The sequence below is a fragment of the Choloepus didactylus genome, chromosome 6 (assembly GCF_015220235.1).
Source record: "Choloepus didactylus isolate mChoDid1 chromosome 6, mChoDid1.pri, whole genome shotgun sequence".
Classification (NCBI taxonomy): domain Eukaryota; kingdom Metazoa; phylum Chordata; class Mammalia; order Pilosa; family Megalonychidae; genus Choloepus; species Choloepus didactylus.
Genome location: NC_051312.1, coordinates 45,223,792 through 45,237,995, shown reverse-complemented (window position 1 = coordinate 45,237,995; position 14,204 = coordinate 45,223,792). Strand labels below are relative to the sequence as shown.

The 14,204-nt window shown below is 46.6% G+C and overlaps 1 protein-coding gene across 3 annotated transcripts in view; it reads right to left on the bottom strand.

Moving 5' to 3' along the window:
• ELF5 (E74 like ETS transcription factor 5) overlaps positions 1 to 12,654 on the bottom strand; it is a 31,924-nt gene extending 19,270 nt beyond the window's left edge. For 2 of the 3 annotated variants that reach the window (XM_037841226.1, XM_037841229.1), the window contains exons 1-2: positions 10,334 to 10,534; positions 5,812 to 5,936 (exon numbers count right to left, since the gene is read on the bottom strand). In XM_037841226.1, coding sequence (XP_037697154.1) covers positions 5,812 to 5,932 — 121 coding nt within the window. In that variant the 5' untranslated portion in view covers positions 5,933 to 5,936; positions 10,334 to 10,534. Of the gene's footprint in view, positions 1 to 5,811; positions 5,937 to 10,333; positions 10,535 to 12,565 lie in introns of those variants that run through there. The other variant, XM_037841228.1, reaches the window with a different exon arrangement.
• Between the last annotated feature and the right edge of the window lie 1,550 nt (positions 12,655 to 14,204).

Sequence of the window (14,204 nt, the reverse complement as noted above, 5' to 3'; positions counted from 1 at the left end):
GGACATGGGCCAGTCTGTGTCACTTTGTAAAATGCTTGATGCTCAGGACACACACCAGGCCTCTGCTTCTGGAACTGGGGCAGGGGCTGTACCCCACAGCATGCACAGAGGGTGCCAGGAATAAGTGATAACTATCACTGCATATCTTCAGGAGAAATGCCAGAAGGCGGGTCCACTAAACCCCTACCTCCATTCTTGGTGATAGAAAACCCATGCCTTCTTGATCTTATGCAAATTTCTCTTAAAAAAAAAAAAAAGAAGGTTCTAGAGAAGTCCTCTAGCCATCCCTTGTTACTGAATCACTGCCTCCAAACCCTTCCTATACAGAAATTCTGGAACCAACATTGTTCATTTTCTAGGTGCCTCACTTGGAGTAAAAATTTTGGAGGAAAATTTGATTTTTGTGTGACAAAGTAGGTATGCCGCCGAATGCAAAATTTGCGGACTGTACAATAGTTTGAGCTTAGAGCTTTGGGTTATGTCACTATACTCTCTGGAGCAAGCCTGGGGCTTGGCTAGGAGGAGGCAGACATTCTGGGTCTTTATCTTTCTCCTCTGCTGAGTGGGGAATGTTGATGGGAAAGTTTGAGCAACTAGATGAACCTGCCAGCTACAGAGATTTAATCAGACTGTTGTTCCCGTCCCTCCAACCTAGGATGCTGCCATCTGGCCTCCTGGAGAGGAAGGGACCCTCTGGTGAGAGCTGCAGGGCTGTGTTATGTAACTGAGCCTGGACTAAGGATGGACCTTTCTGATTTGAAGTCCTGGCTCTTTAACTTATTAGCTGTGCAATCCTAACCAGGTTTCCTAACCTCTCTGGATCTCAGCTTCCTTCTTCTGTAAAATGGGAATAATAATAATATCGACCTCATAGGAGGTTTTTTGTGAAAAGGAAATTAAATGATGCATGGAAAGGACTTTCCCCAGTACCTGGAAGACGGTAGGCTTCCAATGTAAGTGCCCTGTTATTAGCTACTATTTTGGAACTACGTTTGTTCTTGGGGACATGAAACCTCCACCAGGGCCTCCGTCAAACAACAGGACCCGGCCTTGGCTAGGAGGAGGCAGACAGTCTAGGTCAGAGGAGGCCTGAATTAGACAACTTCAGGCCCTAATTAGCATGATTTATTAGCATAGGGAGTTGGGAAAGTTTTTTGCCTGGGGCAGCACTTAAAGAGAGTGGGTGAGTGGACCAGGTAGCACCGTCAGTTGCAGCTTTGTCACTGAAAGGAAGGACTTGATGAGGGAAAATCTGAAATGATAAATTGTTTCCAGGTTTCCTTCAGAGCCCCATGGTCTAGTCCCATCCAGTAGCCCTTCTTGGCTTTCCTTCCAAGCCTGTGGAATGATTTAGATCATGAGATGGAAAAATAAAACCCAGGAGAAGTGTAAGCAACTGGATGGAGAAAAGACGAGAAGGGCTGGCTGGAGTTAGGAAGGGCCGGAGAGAGCAAAGCTGGGAAGCCTTAGTCGCATGCAGGAGAGGTGAGAGGTGAGAGGTGAAAGGTGAAAGGTGAGAGGTGGCTGATGGGGGTGGGAGGACTCCACCCTAGGGGTGCTTCTGCTGCCACACGGCTCCCACCTACTTCCAAACAACTTTATATTAGTCGATCTGTTTTTGATTTAGCCACACGGCTCCTGCCAGCTTCCAAACAATTTATATTTGTTGATCTGGTTTTGATTTAGAAATTCTTAGACTCTCTCCTCTGCATCTGTTTTCAAACTTACATACTCAGCACATGGATCTTAAAAAAGCCCACGTGGGACCCAAATGCCTCTCCCTGATAGACAGGATAGTATACCCAAGATCAGTGATTTTTGCACCTTTTTTTTTTTAAAGTCTTTTCTTTGAATAAATTCTTGCTTGCTGAAAAATGCATTGTATAATAGTAGTTAATGTATTTATTGAGTGCTGAGTGTGCCAGGCACTTTGCTAAATGCTTTGCGTTTTCTCATGTTATCCTCAACACACTGCTTTGAGGTCATCTAACACACCCTCCAGCTTTCGCATGAAGAATCTAAGGCACAGAAGGGTGCAGTCTCTTTTCAAGGTCACAGTGAGAAAGCAGCAGAGCTAGGAGCAGATCACATAGTTGCATTCTAGCTCCTGCAGCCAAGCCTTAATAACCTCTATGCTAAGCAGAGGAGCCCTGCCCAAGGGGGGCAGGGGCAGGGGCTGGAGCCCAGCCTTCTCAACAGTCACCCACCCCCTTCCATGGTGGCCCCTGAAGGACATCCCAAGAACCCCTAGAGCTGCCGCAGCTTATACACCTCTGCTGCCGCAAAGTATAAACAAGATGCAAAGGAGGCACTGCATGTTGGCATGGCCATCTCGGCAATCAGGGAGAGGTGTGTGGGTGTGTGGAGGTTCGGGATGGAGCTCCAGAAAGTAGGAATGAGGCCAGGGCTCTCAACGGCTTTTCCGATGGTTGGCTCCTGGAACTCGATTGGAGACGTAACCTTTTTAAAAATCCATATGCCTGTGAAACATACACAGTCCCCTCACTTTGATACATTTTCCAGTGTTCATAATTCTTTATTTTGAAACAGCTGAAGGGAAGGCCAGGGTGAGTTAATGAAATTTTATTGCATTTTGCAATCTGTGATTGTCTCCTTCCCAGTCTGCAGTGCAGCCAGCAGAAGTCCTGCTTCAAAGAGCAGGTCACAATCCTTTGTGGTTAGCACATCGAAGGCACAGATCCAGTACACTCTGCTAAAGCCATCTGAAAAGCTTTTGAAAATGGCTGGTTTTCCTAACAGGGTTAAGTATTCTCCCCTGCCTTCTTGTACATAGGACTTGTCTAATGGGCACATGATTTCTTCTTCACTTTCTTTTCTGTTGGTCTCAAAGTATCTCAGCTGTTAAAAATTCTGATTCGGACAGGTTGAGATTGAGACCCATGTTGCTTTTGTTCTATACGATACATGAAGAGAGGAGAGAGAAAGAAGGCTGTATTTCTGCCTAACTGGGGGGCGCCAGGTGTTCTTGGCTGCAGTAGCACTTGCCAAGAGCCAGACGCTTTGCTAAACACATTATATGCTGAATCTCATTTAATCCTCTCAGCTCTATATATTCAGCTTATATATTCAGCATATATATATTCTGAATATATATTCTGAATATATATTCAGCATATAACACATTATATGCTGAATCTCATTTAATCCTCTCAGCTCTAGGAGGCAGATACTGTTACAGCTGAGGAAAGTAAAACTGAGATTTTAGGAAAAACCTGCCTGGCTGGTTGGAGGCTGTGCAAGCACTTGAACCCAGACTCAAAGGGACAACCGCTAGGGGAGAGGCCCCAGATTCAGGATAGAGTTTCCCATTGAGGTGCAGGCAAGGGCCCGAGGAGAGATGTCTCAGAGGCTGCTCTCCACCGAGCTGCCACCTCAGGCATTCCAGTCAGAAAGGGCTGTTGTAGAACAATGCACTTCCTCTCCGGTGACAGTGTCCCTGTCCAAAAAAGATGTAAGACACCCCTGGGCGTTCCTCCTACCGTGAGAGCCAGGGAACTAAGAGGTTTGCCCATTTCCAGGGGCAGCTCTGAAAGGGGCACTCACTCAAGACTAGCCTTTCATGCCCTTTTAAGTCAGAGACATGCAGCATCTTCTGAACCCCAGAGGCCCTGGTGGCAGGGCAAAAGCATGGCTGATCCCTAAGAGAAAGTTAGAAATCTGGGAAGCTCCTGGAAGATATTTTATTTTCATTGGCCTTAAGTCTTTTTGGGAATTTCTGTCCTATCAAGGGGTGGTGGGAGAAGAGGACTAAATCTTTGGTGTTGCCTGATGCAGGGCTCAGAGAAGCTTCTGGAAGGCATCCTAGAAATGACCTGCTCCAATCTGCTCCTTACAGTGATGGAAATGTGGAGGCTTCAGATGTTGAAAGCTGTGTCCACATCTCTGAGACTGTGCTGTATTTTTAAACCACTCTGACAACCCTTTTGGAACTCACTTCTGTTAGCCTTCATTTTTAAACAAACACTTGCGTGTGCTTCTCAAGTGCCAGACTGTGTCCCAAACGCTTTACAATACATTAACTCATTTTGTCCTTATAACAACCCTACAAGGTAGGCATTCTTATTATTATCCTCATTTTACAGATGAGAAAAGAGGGGTACAAGAGGTTAGGATGGCACAGCCAGCAAGTGTCAAAGTCAGTTGTGCATTGGGGAGTCTGGCTCCAAAGTCCAAGCTCTTGACCATGACATAAGGTGCGGCCCCGACACCTGGGACATGCACGGTGCGGGCTGGGCAGTCAAGCCTGTCCCTTCCCACCACCACAACTGCTGCCCCACAGAATAGGCAGGAGGGACCTCCCAGGATGGCAGGTCTGGGTTAGGAGAGGCCTGGGCCTTCTGCACCAATGGGAAGAAGGATGAGGACCTGGGCTAGGGGACTGGGATGGCAAAGCCTTCATTTTCCTTCTTCAAATTTAGCCTCTTAACCAAATTGCAAGGGAAAGAGATTGAGTACGTTTCTCATTGTCTTTCTGGGAAACGAGGGGTTTTGTATGCCTAATGGGGAATTGTAATATGTATGCTGCATGATTCAAGTCCAAAATGCAATTATCTGGACACTTCAGAGGACGATGTGAGACTTCACTGTGCGGGTGGTGGAGGTGGGGTGGGTGGGTGCGGGACTGAGTAATACAGCAATGGCCTCAAGTCTGTGCAGCCCCTGCTTCTGGGCTTCCTTGGGTGGCAGACGTTTCACAGTGTCCTCGGAGGCTGGCCGGCTGCCTGCTCGCTCTGAGTGTGGGCTCCACCAGACCTGGGAGCACAGGGTTAAGGCTCGGCTTGATTAGCACTTGCATCATCACCCATGTGGCTGTGCCCAGCAGGCAGCCAGGTTTGCTGTGATGTGCAGTCACCCAAGTGTTTCAGGGACAGAGGCCCTCAGAGAGGTTCTGGGGCAAAGCTCAGCTGACCTCCCTCTGCCATGGGATCAGCACAAGTCTCCCAGGCTTCTTTCTCAGATGGAGAAAAGTGGACCTGGAGAGAGAAGGAAGGGTGGGGGGGCGGGGAGGCCTGGGGACAGTGAGGGGATTCACGTTTACTGAGCATTTGCTTTATGCCAGACTCTATTTTTTAGACACTTTTGCTCCCTTAATCCTCCCAGTGACCCTGATCATCTCTGCTATAGAGTTGGGGAAATAGAAGCTCAGAGAATAACAATAATATTAACACCAGTAACCACAGTGTTACGTCATTTTTAAGGTGAGCATGTAAGAAAGTCATTGGGACACCCGGTTCTGAAGTCCACTTGACTTGGAACTTAACTATCCATGTGATCTTGGGCAAGTCACTAAACCTTTCCATGTCTCAGTTTCTTCATCTATAAAATGGGAATAATAATAATTTCTTTCTCATGGCACCTCTGTAAGGATGAGAAGGGTGCTTGCCAAGGTGTCTGTTCAACAAATGTTAGCTGATACCATGATGATCAAGCACTCACAGTGTTCCAGGCTCTGGGCAAAGGGCCTTCTTTTCACCACATTGTTTAATTATTGCAACAACCCCAAGAGATTGGCATTACCACCTCTCTCTTAACTACTAGCAAAATGAAGCTTAGAGAGGTTAGCCGAGCCCCCAAGACCGTGCTACTGGGAAGAGGCTGTCCCGAGGACTCCAGTGCGTCTTCTCTGCAGAGGCTGCGCTGCCTGCCACCCAGGCCTCCGCTGGCCCTCTGCCCTCAACACTGGCATTTCCCTTATCCAAGCACCACCTTGTCATCCGACCTAGGCTAGTTCCACCTCCTGCCCAATCCTGTCCCAGCCGCCCGCAGGTGGACACCTCCAGACGTACGCACCTGCTGGATGCTCAAAGGCAGGATAATACTCTTCGTTGCTGAACAGATCAGTCCACGACATCAGGGGGTCACAGAAGGACGTGTTGGGTAGGAAGGTGCTATGTGTCACTGAGTCCAACATCACCCTGCAACAGTGGGAGAGGCTGTGAGGAGGTGCAGGAGGTGGTAGCCAGCAGTCACCACCACGCGAGGCCACAACAGGGCAACACATGGTTCTTAACAATGATTGAAACGCTCTGATGCTGCCCACTATGAGCCACTCCTTAACTACTCTCCGTGCATGACATTATTTAATCCTCGCCACATCCTGTGGGTTCTTACAGAAACTGGGGCACGGAGGGGTTGAGACAAATGCCCAAGTTGCAAACTAGTAAGTGGCAGAGCTAGGAGTTGAGGATTGAGGCTTTTCCTGGGCAATAGTGCCTCTTTACTTACTTTCCGTTTTCACTCACCTGACCACCTGAACTCTGGCTTAATACGCTTCTGGAAACAGACCAAGAATTGCTATGTAAGAATATACCCATGAACCCTTATCCACAATTCTGAAATCTGAAAGCTCTGCAAACTGAAAGTAGATGTGGATGTTCAGTGCAAACTTATTTTTCAGCAAAAGAAAACAGTTCTGAATTGATATTGGTGTTATATAGTTTTATATACTGTTTATATATGTTATGTTATAATTTGTTTTTCTCACTTGGTGAATATTCATATGATGCCCTGCAGAAGAAATATTAATACGTTTGAGCTGTCCTAGACTCTGCAGGGGTGTTCTGTAATCCATGGTAGATATACAGCATCACCTTCCTAAAACCTGAAGAATTCTGAATTCTGCAGCACACCCGTCAGGCCACAGGATTTTGGACCTGTGAAAATTATACCTGATGCTCACTGAGTGCTGACCATGCTTTGGGCTCTGTGCTAGGCACCTTAGTGCTTTAGGTTCCTTATTCATGGCCTTCTCAGAACAACCGCTTGAGGTAGGTACTGGGATGGCACATTTTCTAGACGAAGGGTGGAGGCCAAGACTCCAGGAAACGTGTGTGAAACCTCCTCGGTGGTAGGTGGCAGAGTTTGGGTGATAACTCAGGTTTGTCTGTCTCAAAAGCCCATGGTCCTAATCACTGTTTTCTACTCCCCTTGCCCAATGGCAAAGAGGAAACTTCGGGGGCACAGTGTCAGGCTGAGGCTGGAAAGACAGCCGAGAAAATGGGATCGGGGCCTTGCTCACACTCATTCTTGCCAGTCTCATTCTTCAAAACACCCCTTTTTATTCCCACAATTAAAAAAAATTAATCTATGTTTGGGAGATGAAAAAAAATCTGTTCCCCCAATGTATCTTTTTTGAGTCTTATCATAATGAAAGAAACGAGATAGGGTGGTTCTGCTACCATTTTGCAAAAGAGGACATAGCGGCTCAAAGACGAGATGCAGGTCTTGTGGTATCAAGAGCAGGGACTTTTTAGATGATAAGGAGTTTAGCGATCGTCTAATATCATGTTTCTCAAACTTCAGTCATTTACCCATCACCATGATAATTGAGCTTTATTATTTACTTAACATGTCTCTTAAAAACCAAATTCCCCTTTTGTTTTAACAGAAACATTCATTTAAAAGGAAAATTTTATATTGCCACTATAAATGGGAAATCAGTATTCTTTTGACAGACATAAAAATAAATATAGGAACATTTAAATAAAAATTGTTCATCCGTGTACCACCTAGAACAGACATCAGTAAACAACCACAGGCCAAACCCAGCCCACTACCTGTTTTTATACAGCCCATAGCTAAAAATGATTCCACATGTTTGAAGGTTGCATCTTAAATGGTTACATAAGCACCTACATAATATCCTTGATTTCGGCCCTCAAACCCTAAAATATTTACTCTCTGGCCTTTTAAGAAAAACTTTGCCAACCCCTGACCAGACTCACTTTGTGTATCACCAGTGGTGTGAGTCCCACGTTAGAATATACTGAGTTAGTTCAATCTCTTCCCCCCTCACATTTTATAGTTGAGAAAGTTGGGCCCAGGGAATTTGATCTTTACTCAAGGTCACACAGCCATTGGATGACAGAGCTAAGTTGTGGAAAGACCCCAAGTTTTCCAGCTCATGGCCCATCTGCTTCCCTTTCTGAAAACTCTCAGTACATCTATCCACAGACACATCCCAGATATTCAACAGACCTCAGTACTAAGAGGGGCCAGGATTGGGTGGTTTCAGAACCAAAGACCAATTCTTTGGGGATATCTTTAAGTCCACCACCATCATCACCATCAGCCCTACATAAGAACTGTGTTCTTGACATAAATAAGTAACCAAGTTTGAATTCCCACACTTAGGTGGCCTTTCTGGGCTACCACCCAAGAACGACCAGACCCCATGAGGAAGCACCTGGAGAGGGTTCTCATGCCTGGTGAGTTATCAGAGCCGTGGATCGCCCCTGGGAGCCAGAGCCATATCAGACGGAGCTCAGGGCTGCCTGGGCTTGGGCTCTGATTTTCCCACAGATTGGATGGTTTTATACCCTGAGTGGGAGGCAGGATGAAGAGGAATGGGGGTGGGAGGGCATGAGGGAGGGAAGCCCTGGAACCCACGGTCACTTCTGCTTTCTGAACTAGATGCAGAAAAGCTCTCCTAAGTGGGGGCTCAGATGAAAACACCCCTTCCTCTCTGGGCCAGAGGTTCCGAAAATTGAGGAAGAGGATGGCAGGCCTCCAACGTGACCTTCGCTGTTTGGGTTTGGAGAAGGTAGACCCCAAAATGGAAGACAGCAGGAACAAAGCCCAGGTCTTCAATATCAATAAGAAATTCGCCAAGTTCAAAACTCGACAACAAGAGTGAGATCTTTCTCATTTGTGCCTGACAAATGGCTCTCAAAAACCATTCAGTAAATTGAATTTGATCATCTAAAAATTAGAAATATTTTTGATCAATAAGATATTTTAGGGATTTTTCTTCTCTTTATCCCAGCCCACTCATTTGATCTGTAATCTCCTTAGTCCTGTACATAAGTCTGTATCTAATTCCCTGTGGTAATTCCTTCTATGGCAAATTATATCTATTAAGTTTTCTTAAAGAGCTCTCTCTAGTGTACAACATGCTATTTTCCTTCTGTAATTATTTCTTGCTTTTTGGAAAAATGTCTTTTATAAAAGCAGAGGTGTTGGTTATTTATTTGTTTTTGCTATCACAGTAGAAGGGGGAGTTATTGACTCTGGGCTTCTGCAAAGGGCCTTGCCACTTCGCCAGCACACACTGGGTGCGAGAGTTTGGGAATAATGGCTGCTTTGTGTTCAGTGGGTCCTCTTCTCTAGGGCCTTGAAGGGCTTTGCCATAATTGAGCATTTCAGCTCTTAAAGATTTCTTTAATGTAGGCGGAACAGGGTGGGCAGGAAAGAGCAGCTGTTTGGGGTCCCATTTCTCAGTGAAGACATTGAGCCCCAGTGATACGAAGCCACTGGCCTAAGTTTAAGCCATGCATTCTCAGTGGCAGTGATATCGTCCCTCCAGCGGGCAAAACTTGGTTCTTGAGGGTAACAAAAACAAAACAAAACAAAACTTAAATATGACCATGTTTTGTGGCTCTCCAAAGGACCACAGTACGTAAGTGGACACACAGCACATCTGTGGCATTAACAGTTCATGGGGAGTGGTAGGGGACCAGTTGATGATTAGGAAAAAAATGTCTAAAAAGGCTCTTTAGGAGAGCGACAGTGAAAACAAGGTTGAGAAGCACTGGGTTAGACCTCGAGTCAACAACAGGACAAGAACTGGGTATCTAGGGAGGGTCGTTGGCCTGCAGTTCTAGCCATATTTTCTGTTTTTCAAGGGGATGGTTGGTTTGTCATCATGGAAAGAGCCCTGGGCTGGGAGTCTTGGTGTGACCCCTTGTACCTCTCCAAACCTCAGTTCTCCACCTACCAAATGGGGACACTGAAAGATGGATGTGAAGGCCTGCCCTAGCTTCCTGATTTTCCATGGGAACCCACCCTATTGGCCCAACACATCCAAAGATGTGCATGCGTATGCGTATGCATGTACATTGATTATATTTGGGTATCGTAGACAAGCAAGATCACCAAAATTGAAGTAAAATCCAACCAGTACAAACACAGATGAAACTTTCAGCTCTGAAAAAGCCACTGATTACCTCTTCTCCCTTTCCTCCTACACCAATTACCTTACACCCCAGCCGGGCGTGGGAGTCTTGGGAGGGCAGACTTTGCCTACGCTAGCCAGGTCCCTTCTGCACTCTGGACCCTCAGTCACTGTCCCCCAACAGACCCAAGGCTGTTGGAATCAGTTTCCCCAAAAGTGGTCACCTTTCCAGCTGCCTGGTAAATAGGAAAGGATCAAATAATTAACACAAGTTTGGAGGAATAGGTGGGTTCCCTTCTACCCACAGGACAGGCTGGGGCTGCGGCTACCTCTTGGGACTGAGACAGTGTGGCATGCACGGCTGAGGTCCCCAGATGCCTCCAGTGGCTTCATATCCCTTCTCAGAGCCGGCTCACTCACCAAGCACACACAGGGAGAGGTCCACCCAGTCAGAGGATCAGGGCTGTGGGCTTCTCGCCCGCACACGGATCACAGGCAGCAATGGCAGGTGCTGTGGCCATGGCCTGGGCAGCCAGGCACCTCTGCTCAGCCTTCCAGAGAGAGGGGAAGGAGCAAACCACCCAGCCCTGGCCAGTTTGCCAGAGGAGGAAAATTCCTTCCTGACCCTAGCGGGGATCATCGACTTCACTCTGGGCATGGGACCAAAAGTCCACCCAATTAAGCTTCTACACATGGGCTGTTTATGCCCCAAAACATCACTGGGTGGAACAAGACTGTGAGGGTGGAAAACATGAAAGAGGGGACCAAGAGAAGCCGCCTGTGATCTCACCATCAGGGCGGTATGAGCGAAAAGAAAACTATTTTTTCTTTCTACAAAGCCTCAGCGACACCAGGCTCTGGACTGTCCATTGGGTCTGAGCTGGGTCCCTGTGGGAACGGACAGGTCTCTTCTCACACTTTGGACGTCCCTAAGAAGGACACACTGAAGAAAACCCAATGGCGTATCTCAACACTTGCTCTTGAAGGCTCGTAGTTTGGGTGCTTAGTGTTTGTTCTTCTGGGAGAAAACAAAGCAGCTATGGGAATGCATTTGCTGATGTCTTCTCAAGTGAGTCTTCAATTTTCTTTAGCTTGCTGAGGGAGTTTGTTTTTTTGCTTTTTAGTTCCTTTTCTGAAGGTGCCGCTAAGACCCATAGAAAGTATGACATGGAGCTCATCGTGGGCTGCAGTGCAAAGCTCACCAGCTTTGGATTAGACACATCTGGGGTAAACGCCAGAAAGAGACTTGGGACAAATTTCTTACTAATCATCCTGCCGAAACTCTGCTGTTTTTTAAATACAAAGTATGGTATATAAAAATTCATGACCCTCCCTGAGCTCCAGTTTCCTCATCAGAATGTCCCAAAGATGTAATAAAACCAGATAATATAAGCAGAGGAATGGTGGCAATGCCTGTGATAATTCCTGTATATCAACATAATAATTTTCTACTTTAACAGGGAAAAATTAACCATTGTCAGTATATCTAAAATGCTGCCACTCTGGTGACTTCTGAGAAAAGAAGGCAATCAAACTGTGGGAACTCCTTCAAGAAGACCTTGAATCATGAAAAACATTCTCACAGAGAAAGTGAGGACAAAATAATTAAGCTTTCACTCAGATGGGCAAACAACCTCTCTCCCTAGATCTTTCAACTAAAACAGTCTCCTTAAATCACTAAACTTTTCTGGGCCTCAGTTTCCTCATCTGTAAAACAAAGAGGCTGTACTCAAGGATTCTGACATTCTTTCCAGCGTATCAAATTCTCAGCACGTCCAAGCATGGGGCCCCAGCTTCAATTTGAGAAGGGAGCTTGCGCTACCAGTTACTGCCAGCAGGGGGCAAACCCACAGGAACCCCAAGCTTTGCAGAGTGATCAGGTCTGAGAAAACCGTGGAAAATCCCTAACCATTGCTTTTCTGGAAGCATTCTGTTCTGAGGTAGTATGAAAGGGCAACATGGGTTTCTTTTAAACCACTTTGTACGGACCAACTCCTGAAGAATATCCCAAACTAGAAAAAGCCAGCTATCTTTTTCTGTATCAAGGGGGTGGCAAGCAGGCCAATGGAAAAGGGAGTTAAGCCAGGGGTGGTGAGCTTTCCTGTAAGCAGAAGATTTTTCTGTGTAAAATTCAGCTTTCCTTCCTAGTGACATCTGGAAGGGCGGCGAATTGAGTGCCTGTATGCGTTCTCTTTTAGTACCCCTGGGTTTTTTGTTTTTGTTTTTTTTTTTAAATATTCATTTTATTGAGATATATTCACATACCACACAGTCATACAAAACAAATCGTACATTCAGTTGTTCACAGTACCATTACATAGTTGTACATTCATCACCAAAATCAATCCCTGACACCCTCATTACCACACACACAAAAGTAACCCCTGGTTTTTTTAAATGATCCCGAGGGAGTGAAGGGTGAGGAGGGCTGGGTGGCCACGCAGCTGGAGAAGGCAAAACTATCTTTCTCAGGCAAGCAGCTAAATCCAAGTCAAACAGCTCCCTGGAGACAGGCACTGTGTCTGATGGACGCAGCAGAGGGGCCGTCGCCCTGGAGCTGGAGACAGACGAGCAGATCCAGGTCCCAGCCCAAGCTTCTGAGCCCTGACACCCCTTACAATTCATCCAAAAGAGCAAAGAAAAGGTGCTTACGTGAGGACAGCAGTGGCTAGGTCCAAAGTGGAGGCTTTCAAGGCAAGAGAAGACAGTTGCTCCCAGCACCAGCGTACAGTGGAAATAAATGCACCTGTAGCCTTGTGATATAAGTAACACCTACAGACAGGTCCGTTTAGTTTTTCAGGTTTATGCACAGCCCCTTTGATGACGGTGACATACAGTGTGACACGGCTCCTTGCAGGGGGGGAATGGTTCTCATATGCAGAAAGTTTACCTTTATCCTGCTTTTGTGCCCAGCTCACCACCCTTGCAGCCCAGGGGACTTGATAAACAAGCCAAGAATTCTTGCCTATGGGAGCTTTGCGGGATTGTGCATTTGCTGGGCAGTTCTCTTTTGTGTAGGCTGGAGGGGAAACTCAGAAATCCAGCCCCAGTGCTTGTCTGGTCTGCCTCCCTCCTGGGCTGGCCGAGTCCCGCACTTTTGTATATCATGTCATTATCCCTTCTTTCCTGGGTGGCCAGCAGGAAGGACAGGCAGTACGGGGCAGTGGTTAAGAACACGGGTTTTACAAACAGATAGCTTTGGATTCAAATCCTCGGTTCTCCATTTTCTAGCCGTGTCACCTTGAACAACTTAACTAGCCCTTCTGGGCCTCAGCCGGCAATTAGAAGTACCCATGCATGGTGCTACTGTGAAGATAAAGCGATGTAATGGATGTAAAACATTGTGTAGGCCCCTCGCTAGCTATTATGATTATAGAATCTTCATTGATAAAACCCTTCCAACCTTCCACCTTCCAAGCAGGAGAATGAAACAGCCAACTTGTAGAAGCAAATGTTGGGCCTTTCTCTGACTTTTTCACTCAAGGCACTGATTAAGACATTGGACACATTAACTTACTCAACTTCCAGTATCTTTGGATGCAATGAGCCATGTGTGGCTTTCTCTCTTCCCCCTCCCCCATTTTTGGATGGAGAAACAGAGAGGCTTAGCAGGCAGTCAGATGTCCGAAGCTAATTGGCCAAGGGGCCTGACTCGGATGCCAGCTCTTGGGTGCCCTGCTGAGGCCTACCCTCTTTGAATACTTCCCCGTGAAATGCAGAAACTCTATCTAACTTAGGCTGTGAAATGCTGTGTCCCGGGTCTTTTAGGGGATAGTATTTATAACCCAATACTTTCACACTGTGTTTCTAGCTCTCTTGTGCAGCCAAGACTTTGGGTCCAAACTACAGACTCAACCTTTAAAGTGAAAGCAGGGACTGGTTGGTTAGGTTTTCTTGAGAACACTGGGCAAGGGTACAAGCACACAAATACAAACGTACATACAGTCTAGAGAAACAAAAGGCAGTTCATTAGAGGATTCGGGTTGTCATCATGGAAAAATTGTTGAAGATAAGGGGACCGTCTGTGCCGCTGACCTGCTGTGTAACCTCAGGCAAGTCAGGCCATTTCTCTGGGCTTCATTTTCCCCAGTGCTAAAAGGGGGAGGTTGGATAAGAATAGTGATTTTCAAAAGTTGTGCTCTGAGGAACCCCAGGGGTTCCCTGGAACTCCCCCAAGGGCTGTTGGGGGTGAGAGGATAAGGAGTCGAATGGGCCACGCTCTAGACCCCTCCTCCCTGATTCAGTAAGAACATCTCAGCTTTTATATAAATCTCCCAGGTAAGATTTCATT